The following is a 16,066-nucleotide window of genomic DNA, read 5'->3' on the forward strand; positions in this document are numbered from 1 at the left end:
AACAAGGTATGTCAGCCATGACTCAGTTGGTAGCATCTCTTGCCTCTGAGTCACAAGGTTCCATTTTCAGGTCCGACTCCAGGCCTTGAGCACAAAAATCAAAGCTGACACTCTGGATCAAGGCCAACACTCCAGTGCAGTACTGAGGGAGTGCTGCACTGTTGGAGGCGCTGTCTTTTGCATGAAATGTTAAAACCAAGCCCCCCTCTTCCCTTCCTTGGATGGATGTAAATAATCCCATGGCATTTTTTTGAATCTACATCAAGAAAAAAACAGATTATGTGGTCATTGTTGCATTGCTGTTTGTGGGAGTTTGCTGCATGCAAATTAGATGCTGTGTTTCCTGTATTACAACATTGATTACACTTCAAAATTACTTCATTGGCTGTAAAACGCTTTGAAACATCTGCTGGTCGTGAAAAGTGCCATATAAATGCAAGGTTTTTTTTTCTTCAGGCTATAGCCTGAGTACTGCTACATTCCTTGTTGGTAGCATATTTTATTGGTACCACATAGCATGGTTTTCCAGGCTATACACACACACAGACAAACATCAGGGTATGGTAATGGGAACAGTGTCGTTTCTGGAGGCTACTTACAGAGCAGTTTCCATCTGGGTAATGCTTCTTCACATAACTAGTGAGTGCACTTTCTATAGCTCCCCTCCAGCTCTCCATGGAAATATCTAATGCATACGGCTGGATGTCAGAAACATTTTTGTTCAAGTGATCAAACTTAAAAGAAACCTTCTGCACTGGATCCAGAAAATATCCGTTCCCAAGGTCACCGTGTTCAGTGATTAGCACCTAAAGAATAAACAGATCATGAGTTCACTGAACAACTGATTTTCCAGAATCATAAGGCCATTTGTATTGCTTACCTATTTTTGAATGTCAATAACTTATTTTTTATTCATTCACGGGATGTGGGCTTTGCTGGCTGAGCCAGCATTTATTGCCCATCCCTAGTTGCCCTTGAGAAGGTGGTGGTGATCTGCCTTCTTGAACCGCTGCAGTCCATGTGGTGTGGGTACACCCATAGTGCTGTTAGGAAGGGAGTTCCAGGACTTTGACCCAGCGACAGTAAAGGAGCGGTGATATATTTCCAAGTCAGCATAGTGAGTGACTTGTTGGGAACTTCCAGGTGGTGATGTTCCCATCTATCTGCTGCCCTTGTCCTTCTAGATGTTGGGTTTGGGAGGTGCTGTCTAAGGAGCCTTGGTGAATTCCTGCAGTGCATCTTGTAGATGGTACACACTGCTGCTACTGTGTGTCGGTGATGGCGGGGGAAGTGAATGTTTGTGGATGTGGTGCCAATCAAGCGGCTGCTTTGTCCTGGATGGTGTTAAGCTTCTTGAGTGTTGTGGGAGCTGCACTCATCCAGGCAAGTGGGGAGTATTCCATCACACTCCTCACTTGTGCCTTGTAGATGGTGTACAGCTTTGGGGAGTCAGAACTTCTTCCCTTGTTCCCATTTCACATGGATCATTTAAAAATGATGCAGATAGGTTAACCTGGAGCACAAATAAAAACTAGCAGCTTCAAAAGCTGTTACCTCAAACACAGCCCTGTACAAAAATCTAACATGCAACTGCACTTAAACTACAGTGAGACATGGGTTTTTTTTGAATGAAGCCACTTGAGCCCACAACACCCTATCAATTGTGTTCTTCAGATAAAATACATTTAAGTACAAAAGTATATCAATGGCCAATTTAGACATTTTGAAAGGAGATACAAGTACTGATGGTGCAAGATTTATTTCCTAGACCTCTGATGAGTTTCAGAAGACATCATTTTGAGAAATCTTTTAGCATTTTTGATCGATCAATATCTAATTTCTGTTGTTGTATTTTGGTAAAAAATTAGGGCAGCTCACATTAACATTTGTAAATGAAGTCCAGGAATGTCTTTATATTTGCAAGGGGGCATTGGGAGAGTGTTGATATTTTCAGGGGGTGCTTTAGGGTGTATTGCTATTTAAATCTTGTTTAAAATTTAATTTTAATTTAATTTAATTTAATTTTTATTTAATTTAATTTAAAATTTAAAAAAGGGTTTAAAATTTAAACCCTTGGATGTTAATATCTCCAGGGAGTCTCCAAAAATGTGTTCATATTTGCAGGGGTCTCTGAGAATGTGTAGATATGTCCAGGGGGCTCATAGTGTGTTTAGAGGGAGACTTTGAGGTGTGTTAATATTTAAATTGAATCTCTGAGGATGTGTTAATTGTTACCAAAGTCCCTGAATATGTGCTAATATTTGCAAGGGGTTCTCTGTGAATTAATTAATAATTTGTAGGAAAACACCAAGTGTTTGTTAATACAAGGGGTTCCATGGAAATTAATTAATGTTTGTAAGGGTTCCCTAAGAATGTGTTAATATTTGTTCATATTTGTAGGAAGTCCCAGCCTAGGTAAAGGTTTGAAACCTATTGATTTTTGGTCACAAATTGTTATTTTCGCCATCTTGTGGCAGAATGTCAAAACAACAGTGGCTGGTTAAAATTGTGTATCCCAGGTATACACTTCGCCTGCAGTTGTGTTTTTGTGTTGCTTACAGGAATTTCATTAGCCCATTGAGAGTTTAAAGAAGTGGGTCAAAGTAAAGGTGGTGCAACTTCACTAACCCCACCCTCCTACCCACAATGATCATCTTAACAGATCAACTGACCACTGAGCAAATTTATTCAGCAGTGCAGACGACAGCTTCAGTTCTCAGTCTTTGCTGAAATAATCCCATTGTGAACCATCTAGAGTTGCTGAGTCCAAGCTGGATACAGTTATGTTGCTGAGAAGACTAGCATTAGCCAAATTTCAGATTTGGTTATTAGCTGTGACCCTAGTTATGTCAGTGGATGGGAAATTCTGGCCACTGCACATAAATGGAAGTCTTGTTGTATCAGGCCTTAATATGTGTGTGTGTGTGTGTGTGTGTGTGTGGATAGGGGGAATGGGGGCGAATGGAATACCTGCCCAGCCCCTGTAATATAATTAGGCCTAATCCTATTGGGTAATCAAACGCTATCCCAGATTTCAGGAGGGCTAATTTTACAAAAATTGCTAAAGATCTGGTAAAAGTTCACTGTGGGCAACCCTATTAGATAGGAAACCGAGTATTGAGTACAGATGGATTCCGTTTAGAGCCATTCCCAAACAAAATAAACATCAAACTCTATCTTAGTGAAAAAGTCAAGGAAATGATTAGAGAGAAAAAGGTATTGGATTGAATTCCCACCTAAATATCTTTGCCTCTCTCCTGCCTGCTGCTCCCTTAAGATGCTCCTTAAAGCCTCTGTCTTTGGCCAAGATTTTGGTCATCTGCCCTAATATGTTCTTTTGAGACTAGGTGTCAAATTTTGCTTGAAAATGCTCCTGTGACGCGCCTTGGGCCATTTTACTACATTAAAGGTGCTATATAAATGCAGGTGGTTGTTCTAGAAGCCTTTTTTGGGAGTGAGATTTCACTTTCTTCTTCCACCATTTTCCGCTCCCCTCCCCCTTACTGGATCTAGCTATCTTGCTTGCTCCATCCCAGCTTTAATGATAGGCGGGCATCAGGCAGGGGACAGGGAGACTGGTTTTAGGTGTCTGTCTAAAGAAAGGAGTATATTTAAACAAAGTCAGTTTACTGGGTCAGGAAAAGAGACAATATAAAAAGTGAGAGGCAACAAAACAAAAACTGAGCAGATCTTTAGGTTATTTAGTTGGGCTTTAACTTTCAGTCTCTTTAGTTAAAACAGAACGGTAAATAAAGATTAATCTCGATCACTGTCCACCTACCTTTCCCTTATGTTCCTTTACTGCAATAGGAATGAATTGTTCCAGGTTATACTTTGCAGTGATTCTGTAAAATAACACACCGTCAGTGCACTGGGCTTCTTTCTTTGGGTTACGATTGAGACACAGGGATCGTGACCTTTGGTGAATGAGAAAGTGTCAGATTCACCCCATCAGTCAATCGCTGCCAGAAACATCACGCTCCAGAGTTAAATCTAATTCCCAGTATTGATCCATTTCCCACAACATATCCAGGGACTTTATCATTTAACCTATTGTTCAATTTTGGCATATGTCAAATATCACCTTATACAAATCACTTCAAAATTTAACACTACTGCAGATTGCTTGTACGTTTCTTATTACAATTTTCTTCCCCTCTTGAAATCATTCATTCGTGCTGGAGTGGTGCCTCAGAGCCCTTGGCAGCTCTCTGGTACCTCAATTGTATGTGAGCCACACAGTGAGTGCTCCCAGGATAATTGACCACCAAACACAAAACATCATCAGATTTCATCAGACATCCATATGCAAATACTTTACTGCATTTGTTATTGTACAATGAGTGAGCTAGGAACTCTGACTGATTTTCTCCCATCTTAACCTTTCACGATAATAACCATTCTAAGGCCAATTGCAGCTCCATAGCGAGAGCAGTCATGCAATGGGAAGGAAACACGTTGCCATCTCTGAGGTTAACAACGTGGCTGGACCCTCACAGTCCCTTCAAGAATGTCAGCTGGGCCAGATGCAGCCACTAAGATGCTATAGTTAACTGTCAGACTCTCATAGGCCCAATCTGTGAGAGGTCACTGGCCATACACATCTCAAGAGCCCTTGACTGAGCAACAACAACACTCCATCTTTATGCTAAATTCACTGGAGAATCACCTTGTAGAAGCATTAGGCTAAGTAAGAAGGCACTCAAGACAGGCAGCAGGGTCTTAGAGCTGGGTGATAATTAGGGTTAGGTCTTTGTATAAGACATGAAAATGGTAAACCTTTTTGAAATCTTTGTGTGCACAGGGGTGCTACTGAAGTAGTTGATGGCTCTGCAATTTTAGATGGCAGAAGCCTTAGAAGTCTTGTTACAACTGTACAGGGTGTTGATGAAACCACACCTCCCCGTATGTAAGAAAGGATTTACTGGCATTCGAGGCAGTTCAAAAGAGATTCACTAGGCTGATTCCTGGGATGAAGGGGTTGACTTATCAAGAACGGCTAAACAGGTTAGTCCTTTATTCAATAGAGTTTAGAAGAATGAGAGGTGATCTTATTGAAACGTACAAGATTCTGATGGAGCTTAACAGTCTAGATATTGAGAAGAGTTTCCACTAGTGAGGGAATCTCGAATTAGGGGACATAGTTGCAGAATAAGGGGACATTCATTTAAAACTGAGATGTGAAGGAATATTCTTCTCTGAGAATAGTGAATGTCTGGAATTCTTTACTGCAGAGAGTTGTGAAGGCTAGATCACTGAAAGTGTTTAAAGAGGAGGTAGATAGATTTTTGAAATATCAGGGAGTTGAGGGTTATGAAGAGCTGACACAAAAAAGGAGTTGAGGCCTGGGACATATCAGCCAAGGTCTGATTGAATGACGGGGCAGGCTTGAGGGGCCAAATGGCCTACCCCTGCTCCTATTTCTTATGTTCTTATGTATACCAATGTTGGTCTTTGGATGAATACAATTTATTTGAGGGTAGAAGGACCGGAACACATGACTGTTAATAGAAGGGAATGTTCAGCTGAAGTGCTAATGTTGAAGCCAAAGAGCTTTAGCTGTAGGTAAATATTGGAGTCCTCTGTATTCTGTGTTATTCTCTGTCATCCGTGTCATCTCCCTCATTGCATTGAACACCTTCCAGTGGTGACTCCATGGGTTGTCTTTATTTCAGAGTAAAATTATGCAGAGTCCAGCACATCACAATCATAGTTCATTCTCTTTCTAGGCTATTTTACAGATCTCTTCAGGCATTGGAATCATTGCTTGAGGACTCCAATACTATGCTCAGTGAGGGCTGTAGTGGAGCCATAAATCTGACTGCACTGCAGTTCAACTGCTGAGTATAGACTCCTGAGAGGAACCATGAACCAATTGTGTAGGGGATTGGCCTTATGTTCAAAAAACCAGTTGCTGTGCAGGGCCAAGGAGTGATAAATGGAAGATTGTTGCAAGACCTGCATGATGCTCTGCTGGTGAGCACACTGCCGTTATACTGGAAGCCGACGTGATTCATGAAGACAGAAAGCGTGTTTGCAGGACACCATAGGATGACTTGGGTACAGTCAGTGAGGTTTTGGTCTGAGGAGAAGCCTGCAGCCTATGCAAATCCCAGAGTTCTATCATTCCAGATACCCATGGTGAAAAGATGAGACAGGTGCTTGCTCCTGTTTTAAAAAAAAACATCAGTCACCTGCTTGATGTGGGCAGACTGACTGATGTTGCTTGATGTACCCGTGGCAGGCAGGAAGGAGCAAGAGACAAAGAGGCTGAGGACCGCAGTGACTTAGACTGCCACAGGTAGTGCAATGCCAGCTGTGGGTGGCAGATATTGTTATAGGAGGTGACGCAATGCTCAAACCGGCTGTCAAGAGAAGCGCAGCCTTTTTACACATTTATCCTCAGAGAAGGCATGCGATTTATTTACTGCCAGACTAATGACTATAGGTAATTTTGGTAACCAATTTTTTTTCTATAGGAAGTTATCTAGCTGATGCATGGCTTCCTACACTCCAAAAGTGTTCCAGAAGGTCTGTATAGAGGTGCTGTCTGGTAAGTATAAGTTATCTGGCAGTCTGGAGATGTTAATTTGGTTATGGATTGCCATTTGCTAAATTGATGTAATTGGTCCATATTCTAAACCCTATTTGAATGTCAGTTGAGGATGGGTGAGGAGGCCTTTAACAAGAGCGGACAATGGGGGCTTCTATCAGAAATGAAACAGGGTTCATATGACATTGCAGACGGGACATTGTTGGAAAGTACTGTAATCTATACATTATTGCATCAACGTGTGCAGATTAGAGGGGGATAAATCACTTTGGATATACTATTAAATCTATGAGATCTATTCCTTGTGTCCTTGTCCACCTTTAATATAATTTATAAAATAAATGTAGACAACTGCATAAAAAACAAAATACAGGAGATATTATTCCAGCTCATGCTCACCGTTCTATGTTCTCACATATCAGTTCATCATCATTTAGCAAAGTTCGCATATCTGCAAAAACCAAGAGAAGAATTGCTAAACTATACCAAGTATTATGTCAACAATCATGCAAGTGGCTCAGGCCTGAACTTAATCCTCAAGATAGATCTTATTCACTGGCACCAATGAGAGCCTTCAACGTCAGGGTTTATACCACAATGTCACTCGGACCTTTGCAAATGGAGCTATGAGGAAAACAGAATGGACTGTAGGATAGACACATTGGGTTGCCTTTGTCAGAATTTGAGCAGAAGAATTTGTGGATAGAACCCAGAGTAAAGTCAAATCTCTGTCCCCTGATGTATCACCAGCTTCAGGCATACACACAAGCAACCACTGAATAGAAAAGCTGGCAACTTCATTGATTGATGCAGCATTTGCATTGCAGTTCCCAATTTGACTGATAAGTGGTGCTAATTTTTAGTTTGAAAGATAACATTTATTCGGCGGGGAACAGAATACATTTTGTGCTCGTTGATATGTGGGGTGGCATTCTGGCAGAATTAAACAATCATCAACTTTTGACAACATGGGCAGAATCTTACCACCTTAGTCCTTGCTGCAATGGCAGGACCATTCTCAGGTCTAGAATCCAACCCTCTACACAGCGCGGCCGGCAGTTGCTCTTTACCAGAGCAAGAAAAGGCAACCTCTCCAGCCAAGCAGATGTGGATGGAAGTGACTGAGGAAGTCCACAGCAGGCGTGTGCTCCCTCAAACCTGGGGACAGTGCACTGATCCAGGACCTCAAGAGGGCAGGAAAGATGAGTGACATAACAATTTCAGGTGCCAAACCTCTCATTCTCACTGTCCTAGCATTCCCCTGCACAGCACTCCTCAGAACAGCACACCTTGCGGTTCCATTCGTTCCCCTCTCTGCAGGCACCATATATCCCCATCTGAACAGCCAACACTCACATTCATCTCCAGCATTGCACTTTCGGACCCATTCTTCCTAAACCCTCCACAAATGGTGTCTTTTTTCCTCTGCACACAAACCATCATGAACACTCATAGCTCTCTGCTTTCTCTCCTTGCAGCAGAAGGGAGCAGACAATTTGGCCAGAGGCAGTGGTGCAGGGGGTGGATGGGTGGTCCTCCAATGACTGCCACCTTATCTGCCTGTGGCAGTGCATTCCCAACTGATTCACTGGGAAGGAAGTCTAATTCCAGGGGGCCTCAGATGTTAGTAGTGACCTGCCGTGAGAGCCTCAGCCTCCAGACATCTCAAGAGAGCTGATCCTCTGCCTGTAGACCCTGTGTTGGCTCCATCCAGCTGAAACTTTGTCCATCTTCTCTACCCCGTGGAGAGGCATATGGCTGAGGCGAAGGCTGCTGGAGTTGTTAGCGGTTGCTTGACCTCTGCTCTTCCTCCTCAGCAGAGTTGGGAGGTGGAACAGCAGAAGCTGTTTCCATGCCTTGGTGAAGGTGGGCAACAGAGAAGTGCAGCTGAAGGTAGGTAGAGTGTTAAACAGGAGAAGTGCCTTCCAAGAATTGGACAATCACCTATCAAGCAGTGAAAGCGCACTCTGAGAGACAAAGTACCTTGAGGAGAAGTCTCTCAATGGTTGTGGCTGCAGCTCTTCAGTGTAACTGATCAAAATGTTTCCAGCTTGTCAGTTTCACTGAAGTTCTTCCCGCTGTGCACTCGCCTTGATAATCCTTGGGAGTTTCTGACACATTGGGGAAGAGGTTTCCATGGCTGGAAAATCCAGGGTTCAGGGCTAAAGCACCTCAAAATTACCTTCTTAGTAACCTCAACACTTAATTACTCACCTGACAGATGCAAGAGGGTTCCCCATTTTCCTCAATGCCACCCCGGGAAAAGCTGGAAGAGGGCAGGATCATGACCAGATCCTGATCCAACATCAATTTCTGGCACTTTCTCACCTCCTGCTCATCCCCAAACCCACCTCCAATGAGCTGGAAAATTTCTGCCCTGAGTGTCACTATTAAACACTCTGAGCTCATGTACAATCCAGGCTACAAGTGCTGTGAAGCTCTCTCTACTCCACCCAAAAAATGTATCTTAAAAGGACACAGCTGATCAGCTGGTATAGTTTTCATCATGGCAATGTCAGGTGCAAGGGATTTTTGTTGTCCATGGTGTTATTGCATCTGAGTGTTTATCAAACAAATAAAAATAAGGCGTCTTTGAGGATCAAAGGGGGAACTCCCCAGTTAGACAAAGTGGGACACAATTATTCCCATACCAGCCACCTCTGAATGGGATGGACAATTGAATAGTTAAGGATACCTAATATAAAGACACTCTTGAGAGGCTGGAATTTTCCAGCCCCATCGCGATGGAAACTGCTGCGGGAGATTTGGTGGCCCAAAAGTCCATTGACTTTCGGTGGGACCAGACGATCCCAGCGGCGTGCGCGGCCATAAAATCCTGGGTGTAATTTTCACCTTCACTGCCTGGCTGATCCCCCATCTGTCATTGAAGCCACTGGATTTTCACCCCTCTGCCGAATCACTGTTGAGGTTGTGAAGGTGCCTCTTAATGCCAGCAGAGGGATGAGACTTTTCTTACCAGCTGGAATTGCAATAAAACACAAGGCTATGAGGTGAAATTATAATGGTCAAACGTTATTCGTTTCAGAGGGACTTTCTCTACATTGCAATTTCTCTGGCCTCTATTTCTTTTACTGCTGACTCCCCTAGGAGTCCAAGATTCATGAATTGGCCTTTTTACAATATATCTGGGGTAGCAAAAATAGCTTAGGAGTACTCCAGGTCTTGGAGCACAAACTCAGTGTGTATTTATGTCCTCCATCCACAACAACCTGAGTGGCAACAGCACCCTGGCCCTTAATTGATAAGAAAAATAGTTGTAAAGAAAGTTCAGTCCCAGTAGCAGAGTGCAATTCCAAATCTCAATGAGTTCAGCCGACAGAGATTTTGACTCTTACCTAGACATTGTTGGCCTGCAGGTACAGGGGTCATTTTATTAAAAAATCTCTAAAGAGTTATTTTCTTCTGGAGTACTCTGGATGAAAAGGACTTCTTCCTTTTTTAACAATAGACTTGTAGTCTAGAGAGTTGGAAACTAAAGAGCTATGGGATTGTAGAAGAGAGTAAACCTCATTTATGTCTTTATCCCCCTTCAATTATCTAAAATTTACATCCAACTTTAACCTTCCCATCAAAGCATTCTATGCTATTCAAATATAAAATCGCCATTTTTGTTGCATGCCACACTGTGCTGGTGCAGACCTCTGAAATTTTTGACAAGTATGGATACTCACCATTGACAACTTCGCTGAACTCGCCAGGAGGGGCCTGCGAGAGAATGCTGTTCAGGATGTCAATCTAAAAAAGCAATCAACATTACAAAATGTAGTAGCTAGAATTTCACACAGAGGGAGCCATTCCATGTCATTCATGCAATGCACTGGAGTAAGATGAATATTTTCTGTCCGCAAGCATTACCCAGACCTCCCTGTCGCTTGCTATTTCAACACTCCACCCTGCTCTCATGCCCACATGTCTGTCCTTGGCCTGCTGCATTGTTCCAGTGAAGCTCAACGCAAACTGGAGGAACAGCACCTCATCTTCCGACTAGGCACTTTACAGCCTTCCGGACTGAATATTGAGTTCAACAATTTTAGATCATGAACTCTCTCCTCCACCCCCACCCCCTTTCAGATTCCCCCCCCTTTTTTTCCAATAATTTATATAGATTTTTTTTTTCCCACCTACTTCCATTATTTTTAAATGTATTTCCATCCATTGTTTTATCTCTACCTTTTAGCCTTTTTTTGATTCCTTCACCCCATCCCACCCCCACTAGGGCTATCTGTACCTTCCTTGTCCTGCTTTCTACCCTTAATTAGCACATTCCTCAGATAATATCACCACCTTCAACACCTCTTTGTCCTTTTGTCTGTGACATCTTTTGGTTATCTCCACCTATCATTGGCCCTCTATCCAGCTCTACTTGTCCCACCCCCCTTAAACTAGCTTATATTTCACCTCTCTTCTATTTTTACTTAGTTCTGTTGAAGGGTCATTCGGACTCGAAATGTTAACTGTGCTCCTCTCCGCAGATGCTGCCAGACCTGCTGAGTTTTTCCAGGTGTTTTTGTTTAAGATGAATATCACCATCAGTTTGGGAATGCAGTCATTGATTGTGTCAATGCATGACTAGTGGGAGCCCAAACTTCAGCCACTGCTCAAAGTGTAAATGTGCCTTGGATTATGAGGAAAGGTTAAGGAGACCCCCAGTGCCAGCATTCATTGGAAAAGGGGACACTGCAAGGTGACCTAATTCAAGTTGATGGTCTAATTCAAGTTTCCCAGATTACTGAGGGAATTAACAAGGTTGACAGTGGCAAATCATTAACAATGATGGTAACTATGGAGTTAAAAACCAGCCATGAAATTTAAAACTTTGGAAGACAGAGCTAAGACAGTAAGTGAGGTGAAACCTCCATTATTAGGCAGTAGATCTGTGGGATAAGTTACTGAGAAGATTAAAGAATTGAACAGTACCAGAAGCAATCAAACCTGTTTTTTTGGCAGTGGCTTTTTACCAGCAGTGCACAGATCACACCTAGTGTCTGGAACTCAGCAAGTTAGGGGAGGAGAGTGCACAGCAGGAAATCATTGAGGCCTGAAACTGATTGAACTATAAAAGGGGAAAGTGTCAAGGTTGAAGTCAGCCATTGGTAGAGGCATGCTAATTCAGAAGGAACTCCTTGATAGTTAATATATTATATACAATAATATATATTGATAGATAGTTACTGATAGGGTTGAGGAAAAGAAGTTGCTGAAGGTTCTTCTCAATGGGGGAGGAGCTGCAGCATCACCCAACTCACCCCAGGGAGAAGGGCCAGGAACTGGAAAAGGAGCATCAACTGCAACATATAGAGCACCCATATACAGCTGAACGTAGGCAGATAGAAGAAGGCACTACCTTTGTTATGTGGCCTACAGACATAGAATTAACTTCTTGGACCTCTTGGAGCAGCAGTGCCTGCAAAGGCTGCAGCTCTAGTAATAGGTGATTTTTGGAGAAGAACCTGAGGCCAGAAGAAACTGGTGGATGCTTATTGCCCATGGTGGTCAGGGTGACTGTAACACTGAATTTCTTTGCATCTGGATCATTCCAGGGGTAGGCTGCTAACATCTGCAGCAGGTCACCATCTGTTTCACTCAGGTGATGGATGCCTTGAATGCGAGGGCATCAGACTACATTGCATTTGAAATAGATGCTGCCAATCAAGCCCAGAGGATTGGTGGCTTCGCCTATGTGACAGGATTCTCTCAGTGATAGACTGTACTCATGTGGCATCAGATCAGTCAGGTGCATTCATAAATAGGAAGGGATTCCACTCCTTCAACATGTGGTTGGTGTGCAATCACTGCAAAAGGATCCTGCAAGTGTGTGCAAGGTTCCCAGGTAGCTGCCATGACACATTGATACTGAAGCAGTCTCAGGTGTCTCAACTCTTCAGCCCACTGATGGTTCCTGGATGGATGGTTCCTGGTTGACAGTGGATATCTGCTGAAGTCATGGCTGATGTCACTCATGCAGGAACCCTACCACAGAGACATCATTTTATGGCTGGGAGAACCATTGAGCAGGCTGTTTGTTTGTTGATAATGCAGTTCTGGTCCCTTGACTGGTCTAGGGGTACCCTGCAATGTGGCTGTTTAAGGGTCTCCCGTATTATGGTGGTGTGCGGCACTCTGTACAACCAGGCACCACAGAGAAGAGTGGAACTGATGCCAGAGAAAGATGCTGAGCACTCATCATCCTCAGAGGAGGAGGTGAAAGATGCCGATTGGCAGACAGAACATGTCAGTTCAGAAATCCTGCTGATGTCCATTAACTTGCATGCAGGGAAGTCTGTGACACTGCCATCTAGGCAAGATTCACCTGAGTCCAAGGCATGCAGCAATACACTATTAGTACCCGTGCCCCCATGGCAACTGTTCTGACCCTTTCCCACATACCAATTCTTTTGCCTCAAGTAAATCCAAGCCACAACTCCCCCACCCTCTAACAATGTGACCAATCACATTCTATGTGCTCACATCCATTCAGCTGCAAATGGTCATTGTGTAATATAGAAACATAGAATTAGAAACTAGGAGCAGGAGTAGGAAATTCGGTCCTTTGAGCCTGCTCCGCCATTCAATATGATCATGGCTGTTCCTCTATCTCAACGCCATATTCTCGCTTTCTCTCCATACCCCTTGATGCCCCTAATATCCAAAAAATGATCAATTTCCTTCTTCAATATACTCAGTGACCCGGCCTTCACAGCCTTCTGTGGTAGAGAATTCCACAGGTTGACCACCCTCTGAGTGAAGAAATTTTTCCTGATCTCAGTCCTAAATGGCCTGCCCCGTATCCTGAGACCGTGGCCCCTGGTTCTAAACTCCCCAACCAGGGGAAACATCCTCCCTGCATCTAGTCTGTCTAGCCCTGTTAGAATTTAAACATTTCAATCAGATTCCCTCTCATTTTTCTAAACTCTAGTGAATACAGGCCCAGTTGACAGTCCTGCCATCCCTGGTATCAGCCTAGTGAACCTTCGCTGCACCCGCTCCAAGGCAAGTACATCCTTTCTTAGGTAGGGAGACCAAAACTGCACATGATACTCCAGGTGTGATCTCACCAAGGCCTTGTATAACTGCAGTAAGACATCCCTACTTCTGAACACAAATCCTCTTGCAAAGAAGGCCAATGTACCATTTGCTTTCCTAATTGCTTGCTGCACCTGCCTGTTTACTTTCATTGACTGATGTACAAGGACACCCAGATCCCTTTGTACATCTGCATTTCCCAATATATCACCATTTAAATGATAGCCTGCCTTTCTGTTTTTCATACTGAAGCATATAACTTCACATTTATCCACATTATACTGCATCTGCCATGTTTTTGCCTGCACACACAACTTGTCTAAATCGCCCTGAAGCCTCCTTGCACCCTCATCATAACTCACAACCCCGCCTAGTTTTGTGTCATCAGCAAACTTGGAAATATTGCATTTGGTTCCCTCATCCAAGTCATTTATATATATTGTGAATAGCTGGGGCCCAAGCACTGATCCCTGTGGTACACCACTAGTCACCGCCTGCCATCTGGAAAAAAAAAACATTTATTCCCACTCTCTGTTTCCGGTCTGTCAACCAATTCTCAATCCATGCCAGTATATTACCCCCGATCCCATGTGCTTCAATTTTGCCTACTAGCCTCTTATGTAGGACCTTATCAAAAGCCTTATTGAAATCCAAATACACCACACCCACTGGTTCTCCCTTATCTGTTCTACTGGTTACATCCTAAAAAAACTCCAGTAGATTAGTTAAGCATGATTTCCCTTTCATAAACCCATGCTGACTTTGTCGAATCCCGTTAATGCTTTCCAAGTGTTCTGTTAAAAGGTCTTTTATAATAGAGTCTAGCATTTTCCCCACTACTGATGTTAGGCTAACTGGTCCGTAATTCTCTGTTTTTTCTCTCTCTCCTTTTTTAAATAGTGGGGTTACATTTGCCACCCTCCAATCTGCAGGACCTGCTCCAGAGTCTATAGAATTTTGGAAGATGACCACCAATGCATCCAATATTTCCAGGGCCACTTCCTTTTGTACTCTGGGACATAGATTATCAGGCCCTGGGGATTTTTCAGCCTTTAACTCCATTAATTTCTCTAGCATCATTTTTTAACTAATACTGATTTTCTTCAATTCCTCCCTCTCACTAGACCCTTGGTTTCCTAACATTTCTGGGAAATTATTTGTGTGCTCTTTTATGAAGACAGAACCAAAATATGTGTTCAATTCTTCTGCCATTTCTTCGTTCTCCATTATAATTTCCCCTGTTTCTGACTGTAAGGGACCTACATTTGCCTTTGCTAATCTTCTTCTCTTCACATATTTGTTGAAGCTTTTACAGTCAGTTTTTATGTTTCTTGCAAGTTTACTCTCGTACTCCATTTTCCCCTTCTTGATCAATCTTTTTGTGCACTTTTGCTGAATTCTAAACTGTTCCCAATCCTCAGACTTGCTGCTTTTTCTGGCAATTTTATGTGTCTCGTCTTTGGATCTAATATTATCCCTAATTTCTTTTGTAATCCATGGTTGAGCCACCTTTCCTGTTTTATTTTTGCGCCAGACAGGAAGGAACAATTGTTGTAACTCATGCATACGTTCCTTAAATATTAGCCATTGCCTATCCACTGTCAACCCTTTTTTAGTAAGGTTCCCCAATCCATCATTGCCACCTCATGCCTCATAGCCTCCTAGTTTCCTTTATTTAGATTCATGACCCTAGTTTTGGATTCAACTTCTTCACGCTCCATCTTAATGGACAATTCTATTATTTTATGGTCGTTCTTCCCCAAGGGACCCTGCACAACAAGATTGTTAATTAATCCTTTCCCATTGCACAATACCCAGTCTAGGATAGCCTGCTCTCTAGTTGGTCCCTCAACGTAATGGTCTTAAAAATCATCACGTACACACTCCAGGAAATCCTCCTCCACAGTATTATTGCTAGTTTGGTTTGTCCAATCTATACGTAGGTTAAAGTCACCCATGATTACAGTTGTACCCTTATTACATGTGTCTCTAATTTCTTGTTTAATGCCTTCCCTTACATCTCCATTACTGTTTGGGGGCCTATAGGCAACCCCTACCAATGTTTTGTGCCCCTTGGTGTTTCTTATCTCCACCCAAACAGATTCCACATCATGACTTTCCGAGCCAATATCCTTCCTCTGTATTGCATTGATTTCCTCCTTTACTAACAGCGCTACCCCATCTTCTTTCCTTATTTGTCTGTCCTTCCTAAATATTGAATACCTTGGATGTACAGTTCCCATCCTTGGTCACCTTGCAGCCATGGCTCTGTAATTGCAGCTATATCATAAATGTTTATACCTATTTGCGTTGTTGATTTATCTACCTTATTGTGAATGCTCTGCGCATTAAGGTACAATGCCTTTAGACTTGTCTTTTTAACCTTGTTGGTCATCTTAGCTTTATTTTGCACTATGACCCCATTTGTTTTTCACCCTTGTTTTTTCTGCCTTCCACTTTTGCTTCTTA

General features: G+C 42.8%; 1 protein-coding gene across 1 annotated transcript in view; it reads right to left on the minus strand.

Annotated features, from left to right (window-relative positions):
* Positions 1-16,066, minus strand: part of LOC144682283 (F-actin-capping protein subunit alpha-2-like) — a 40,119-nt gene that overhangs the window by 18,131 nt on the left and 5,922 nt on the right. The window contains exons 2-5 of the mRNA XM_078544760.1: positions 10,246-10,309; positions 6,953-7,004; positions 3,782-3,845; positions 600-806 (exon numbers count right to left, since the gene is read on the minus strand). Coding sequence (XP_078400886.1) covers positions 600-806; positions 3,782-3,845; positions 6,953-7,004; positions 10,246-10,309 — 387 coding nt within the window. The remainder of the gene's footprint in view (positions 1-599; positions 807-3,781; positions 3,846-6,952; positions 7,005-10,245; positions 10,310-16,066) is intronic.

Source organism: Cetorhinus maximus, chromosome 6 (genome assembly GCF_964194155.1).
Source record: "Cetorhinus maximus chromosome 6, sCetMax3.hap1.1, whole genome shotgun sequence".
Lineage (NCBI taxonomy): Eukaryota > Metazoa > Chordata > Chondrichthyes > Lamniformes > Cetorhinidae > Cetorhinus > Cetorhinus maximus.